Raw genomic sequence first — 6,803 nt, forward strand, 5'->3', positions numbered from 1 at the left:
CCCAACCCCGCGCGACGCAGGACTCTTTCGCCCAACGCGGGGTTCGAACCCACGACCCCCAGTCCCACGCGCTACCCACGGGGCTCTCCGGTTACGTCTCCGATCCGCCCTCCGCGATTCGGACAAGCCTTACCACCCGGGGGGGGGACCTCCCCGCTTCCGATCCGCCGGGCGCACTTTCCGCGGACCCCACCCAAAACACGCGTGGGGCACAGGCGCCCGATCGCCGCTTACCTGCGCGCTGCAGGGTCACGGCCGCCAGCAGTAGGAGTTGGGCCAGAGGCAGGAAAGCGATCCAGAGACCCGCAGCCATCTCCGCGCATCTGCGCCCCCTGCGATCCTGCAAGGAGCGGGGGGGGGTAGTTTCTCTCCTCCCTGGTCGCCGGACCGTGGAGGAGACTCCTCCGGGGTGGCTGATCTGGTGGCGACGCCCTCCTCTTCCTGCTCTGCCTCGGGAGGGAGGCGACGGCTCCTCCCTTTCACCGCCGCCCATCCCCAGGTGCAAAAAGGGACTCCTCCTCTTCCCCGGTGCGCGCGCTTGTAGGAAAAGGTCTGGGCTGTCCCGGGGAGGAAGTCGAAGGTCCCGATTCAACGGCGTCTCCCACCCACGAGCTGCCGCGTCGGGTGCCCCTCGGGTGTGTCCATTTTGCGCACCCTAGTCGGAGAGGATCCGTGGGATCCTCATGCGCCTACTCTTGCTGATGTGCCTGGGCGCGCCCTGTCTGGGGAAGCCAGGAGATCTAACTAACTGCCCAAAATCCTACGAACTGTAATGCAGGGATCATGTTGGAAGGGGAATCCTGAGGGTCCTCGAGTTCCAACCCCCTGCGATGCAGAAATCTCTTGACTCGAACTCGGGACCCTGAGATTAACAGACTCCGGGTACCTGCTGACCTAATCTCAGGCTCTTCTTAAAGGAACCCCTGACCATTAGATCCAGTCGTGGCCGACTCTGGGGTTGCGGCGCTCATCTCGCTTTATTGGCGGAGGGAGCCGGTGTACAGCTTCTGGGTCATGTGGCCAGCATGACTAAGCCGCTTCTGGCGAACCAGAGCAGCGCACAAAAATGCTGTTCGCCTTCCCGCCGGAGTGGTACCTATTTATCTACTTGAACTTTGACGTGCTTTCAAACTGCTAGGTTGGCAGGAGCAGGGAGCTCACCCCGTTGCAGGGATTCGAACCGCCGACCTTATGATCAGCAAGTCCTAGGCTCTGTGGTTTAACCCACAGCACCACCCGCGTCCCCAGGCTCTTCTTAGCTCTTAACAAATTGCCTGCTTTTGTATCAATGGGGGGGGGGTGAAGATGGGGGCTGCTGGTGAGATTTTCATGAATAAATCTGGGTGTTAAAACTCCAGCCCTCCAAATATTTGCTTCATAGGTAGGAGTGGGCTCAACTGGCCAGAGAAAAGTATGGGGCGATTGCATGGCTGCACTGATATTTGTAGAATGCGGTTTGTTTGTGTAGAAATTGCTACACAATTATTGGAATTATGCCCCCCTGAAGAAAGTGGGGCTCACTTCCCAATAAAAGCAGTAGTACAGGGCGTGTGAAAAAGCCAAGAGGATCTCAGAAGTGTGGCATCCATCTGCGCATGCCTGGTGAACTGTCGTTTCCAAGTTCCTACTCCCCCTGCCCCGCATCCCTGCGGCTTGAGAGATTTGAGTATCTGATGGCATCAACTTCCCATTAATTCATATAGAGCACAATACAACAGGAACCCCGTTCATTTCAATGGGATTGTGCAAGTGGAAGTGCCATGTGGGTCAGGCCTATTCTCTTCTCTGCTATCATCACTCGTGCCCCAAATTAGTTGCCCGTTGTGTATGCGTATATGTGGTTGTTTGTGTATGTGCTAGGGAGATAGGATTGTCCAGATCTCCCCACTGGATGTAGGGGAGAGAGGGGCAAAGGTGTGGTTCTGCTGTGTAATATGCAAAGCTGTCCTCAGAAGTGAGAAGACACTCTGTGTGCGCTCAGAGGCATTCTTTTTTACATCCTTGCTTCCAGGCTCTCACCTTGGAAAATAAGCTTTCAGGGCGGAGTCCCTGTGAATCCTGGTTCCGCTTGCACTTTAACTGCAACCCACTATCCCACAAACGTGTAAGAAAACGTGTAAGAAAAGTTCTGGACTAATTTCTTCCAATCGTGGCCTTAGGATCAAGGTGTGCATCTTAAACTGAAATAATTTTCAGATCTATTGACTTTAAGCAGAAGTTTATCTGTCTTAGAGGGTTGGGGATTCACACCTTTACACTCCAACCTGTACAAATTAATAGGACTACACCAGAAGCATTGTTGTTTGGGCTACAGTGCTAGAGAATCTTTCCCAGAGATCAGTGGTGAGGAAGATGCCCTGTAGGTTTGCCAGCTTTTTAATGTTTGCCAGCTTTCTAAAAACTGCCTTTGTCCTTGTGCCTTTAACATACTCAGGTTAAGCTGCCACGCCATGAAAAAAATCATCTGCCGTTACTGTTAAAGTCAACCCACTTTGTTGCAGTGTGCATTCTGAGCCTCTTGGGCTTGTCGATCAGAAGGTTGCCGGTTCGAAGCCCCGCGACGGAGTGAGCTCTCGTTGCTCGGATCCGGCTCCTGCCAACCTAGCAGTTTCGAAAGCATGCAAGTGGGATTAGATAAAAAGATACCCCTGTAAATTTATCTATAAATTTATCTACTGCTGTAGATAAATAGATACCCCTAAGGTTGCAGCAGAAGCAGAACTTCTAGAAATAGAACATGCCAATTTGCACATGTCTACTTGGGGGCACGCGGGTGGCGTTGTGGGTTAAACCACAGAGCCTAGGACTTGCCGATCAGAAGGTTGGCGGTTCGAATCCCCACGATGGGGTGAGCTCCCGTTGCTCGGTCCCTGCTCCTGCCAACCTAGCAGTTTCGAAAGCATGCAAGTGGGAGTAGATAAATAGATACCACTGCAGCGGGAAGGTAAACAGTGTTTCTGTGCGCTCTGGTTTCCGTCCTGGTGTTCTGTTGCGCCAGAAGTAGTTTAGTCATGCTGGCCACGTGACCCAGAAAGCTGTCTGTGGACAAACGCCGGTTCCCTTTGCCTGAAAGTGAGATGAGCGCCGCAGCCCCATAACCGCCTTTGACTAGACTTAATCCAGGGGTCCTTTACCTTTACCTTTTTTATTATTATTCCCTACTCCCTTTCCAAGCCCCTGGATACTATGTGAATTTTCCTAAGTATAGTTGCTCGGTTTTCACTTGGCCCCTCTTCCGCCTTTCCTTGCCCTCTCCTTGCTCCTCTCTCTCTCTCTCTCTCTCTCTCTCTCTCTCATTTCTCACTCTTTTCTCTTTCTCTCTCTGTCGCTCCTGCATTTTCCCTTCCCTTCACCCCTTCCGCTTGCCACAAAAAAAAAAAGTCATGAGGCAATTTTTACCTAACGAAAAAACATGCACAGTCATCATCAGTAACCGACTGGGTGACAGAGTGCATGATTAATGGAAGTGTTGTAAGGGGGATTTTGGAGGTATGGAAGAGACATCAGCGGTCATCTGGTTCAAAAGCCCTTCTTGGTGGCAGCATCTGTCATGTCCAGAGCCTTTCCTATCCTGGAAGAATATGGTCCGCTGTGATGGGAGCAAAGAATGCTCATTTATCAGGCAGAGAGTCCAAAGTTCTCTCACTGGCTATAAGCTTCTAAAATAAGGGGCGTGTTGTTTACATTATAATAAACACAAACTGCCGAAATAAATGGAATGTACAGTGGTACCTCGGGTTAAGTACTTAATTCGTTCCGGAGGTCTGTTCTTAACCTGAAACTGTTCTTAACCTGAAGCACCACTTTAACTAATGGGGCCTCCTGCTGCCACCGCGCCGCCGGAGCATGATCTCTGTTCTTATCCTGAAGCAAAGTTATTAACCCAAGGTACTATTTCTGGGTTAGCAGAGTCTGTAACCTGAAGCGTATGTAACCCGAGGTACCACTGTACCATGATTTACAGTAGGAACGGGGGGAGGGGTGTGGAATATCATGTGAGTCATTATCCAACCTGACCTGATGTACTAGCAAATAGTATGTGGTTTTGTTGAGTTTTGACTGAGCAATATCGTGAGAAAGATGTGACTGTAGATGTGACGGGGATGCCGGAAGGCAGAAAATGCAAGTTCCTTATGCTGCCCTGCCTCCTCTGTGCTTCTCTGACAGGCCTAAAACAGAAATTTGCCATCTCTTCCTACCACTCTTGCCCCCAGGTAAAGGTAAAGGGACCCCTGACCGTTAGGTCCAGTCGTGACCGACTCTGGGGTTGTGGCGCTCATCTCGCTTTATTGGCCGAGGGAGCTGGCGTACAGCTTCCGGGTCATGTGGCCAGCATGACTAAGCCGCTTCTGGCGAACCAGAGCAGCGCACGGAAACACCGTTTACCTTCCCGCCGGAGCGGTACCTATTTATCTACTTGCACTTCAACGTGCAAGTGAGGTGTAGTGGTTAAGAGCGGTAGACTCCTAATCTGGGGAACCGGGTTCGTGTCTCTGCTCCTCCACATGCAGCTGCTGGGTGACCTGGGGTGACCAGCCCCACTCACCTCACAGAGTGTTTGTTGTGGGGGAGGAAGGGAAAGGAGAATGTTAGCCGCTTTGAGACTCCTTAAAGGGAGTGAAAGGCGGGATATCAAATCCAAACTCTTCTTCTTCTTCTTTCGAACAGCTAGGTTGGCAGGAGCAGGGACCGAGCAACGGGAGCTCACTCCGTCGCGGGGATTCGAACTGCCGACCTTCTGATCGGCAAGTCCTAGGCTCTGTGGTTTATCCCACAGCGCCACCCGCGTGCCCCCAAGTAGACATGTGCAAATTGGCATGTTCTATTTCTAGAAGTTCTGCTTCTGTTGCGACCTTAGGGGAAAGTGTAACTCACTGCCACAGAGCATCTGTTTTGCATGAGGAAGGTTTTGGGTTCGTTCCCTGGCATTTCCTGGTTGGATAGAAAATGTCCCCAACCTTGATGAAGAAGCTAAACAGTTATGATACATTGGGCTAGGGATTTTGGGTACAATATTCAACTTTCATCTTGGGAAAAGTTACGGAAAGGGGAAATAAAATTTAGTGCATGCTGCTCGTTGAAAGAAAACTATATGAAAATGATGTGTTATTGGTACTTAACACCGAGTGAAATTGCAAAAATGTACAAAAAGAGCTCAAATTTATGTTGGAAGCAAGGTGGACATGTACACTGGTACAGTGGTACCTCGGGTTAAGTACTTAATTCGTTCCGGAGGTCCGTTCTTAACCTGAAACTGTTCTTAACCTGAAGCACCACTTTAGCTAATGGGGCCTCCTGCTGCTGCTACACCGTCAGAGCACGATTCCTGTTCTCATCCTGAAGCAAAGTTCTTAACCCGAGGTAATATTTCTGGGTTAGCGGAGTCTGTAACCTGAAGTGTATGTAACCTGAAGCGTATGTAACCTGAGGTACCACTGTAAAGGCTTTCTGGGAGATGATATATAATGAATTAAAGAAAATGGTTAAAAACACATTTGTTAAAAAAAAACAGAAGCCTTTTCGTTAGGTATAATAGGTGAAGAGGTATCAAGAGAAGATAAAGACTTCTTATATATGCAACAATGGCAGCGAGAATGCTCCTAGCCCAGAGATGGAAGGATGGAAGAAGTACCACTAAAAGAAGAATGGCAAACGAAACTGATGGAGTATGCAGAGATGGCGAAACTGACGGGGAAGATCCGAAACCAGGAAGATCAAGTATTTTAAAAAGACTGGAGTAAATTTTTAATTTGTTTAAAAGACCACTGTAAACAGTTAAAATCATTGGCAGGGATGTAATGACACTTGTAATGTGGAATTGATTATGATAATTATGGATATATAACAGATGGACAATGGTAAAAGATGCAGTAAATTTAATCTTAAATATGGAACCCATGGAGGGAGGGAAGGAGGTCCGAAGGTTCAAAAGAACCTTTTAATGTTTGAAATGGTGAAGTTAAAATGTATAAAATTGTGAAAAACCAATAAAAATATTTAGGAAAAAAGAAAAAAGAACTGTCCCCAACCTTGAACTTTGGAGAGCCATTGCCAGTCAGAATCATCAATACTGAGCTAGGTGAACTAATGTCTAAGGAACTAATGTCTTAGACTCTGTCTAAGGCAGGGGTCTGCAACCTTTAAGACAAAAAGAGCCACTTGGACCCGTTTCCGAAGAAAAAATAACAACTGGGAGCCGCAAAACCATTGTGACATTTAAAACAAATATATCTCCGGAGCTGCGATCTGACAGCGAGCGGGAAGGTGACGTCGGGACGGTGCGTGACTAACGCACACACCGCCCCCATGCGATGTCACAGCCAGTACAGCACCCGCCACAGTGAGGAGTGTCAGGGCAGGGCACACAATGCGCCTCCTCCCCTCGCTAGTATCCGCCCCGGAGCCACGGCAAAGATGTAAAAGAGCCACATGCGGCTCCGGAGTCGCGGGTTGCAGATCCCTGGTCTAAGGCATCTCCCTAAGTGACAGAGAAATGGAAATCAAAAAGCCCAAGATATGGCGGAAGATAGTAGTCAAAATCCAACAATGCATATTCTTGATAGTAAGTTTAGGCACCAACGACCATAGAGCTGTATTGCTGATAGGCAAAGACTCAGCTCATAGAAATGTAATTGGTAGAGAGGACTCTCTGTGATGTCATTTCCCCTCTACTGGGAGGGAAGGAGCATATCTAATTTCCTGTTCCTCTCCTCCCTGCCCCCTTTGTCTTCGATCAGCCATGAAGGAAGGCATGTCTTCTTGCTCTGCTTTTACTGTAAATGTAAGTATTTTACCTGCATGTG

At 49.2% G+C, this 6,803-nt stretch overlaps 1 protein-coding gene across 1 annotated transcript in view; it reads right to left on the minus strand.

Annotated features, from left to right (window-relative positions):
- The window catches only part of CDCP1 (CUB domain containing protein 1), a 41,188-nt gene extending 40,723 nt beyond the window's left edge, over positions 1-465 (minus strand). Inside the window, exon 1 of the mRNA XM_083404741.1 lies at positions 235-465. Coding sequence (XP_083260867.1) covers positions 235-313 — 79 coding nt within the window. The 5' untranslated portion in view covers positions 314-465. The remainder of the gene's footprint in view (positions 1-234) is intronic.
- Positions 466-6,803: the final 6,338 nt, after the last annotated feature.

This window comes from Podarcis tiliguerta (genome assembly GCF_965153285.1).
Source record: "Podarcis tiliguerta genome assembly, chromosome: 12".
Lineage (NCBI taxonomy): Eukaryota > Metazoa > Chordata > Lepidosauria > Squamata > Lacertidae > Podarcis > Podarcis tiliguerta.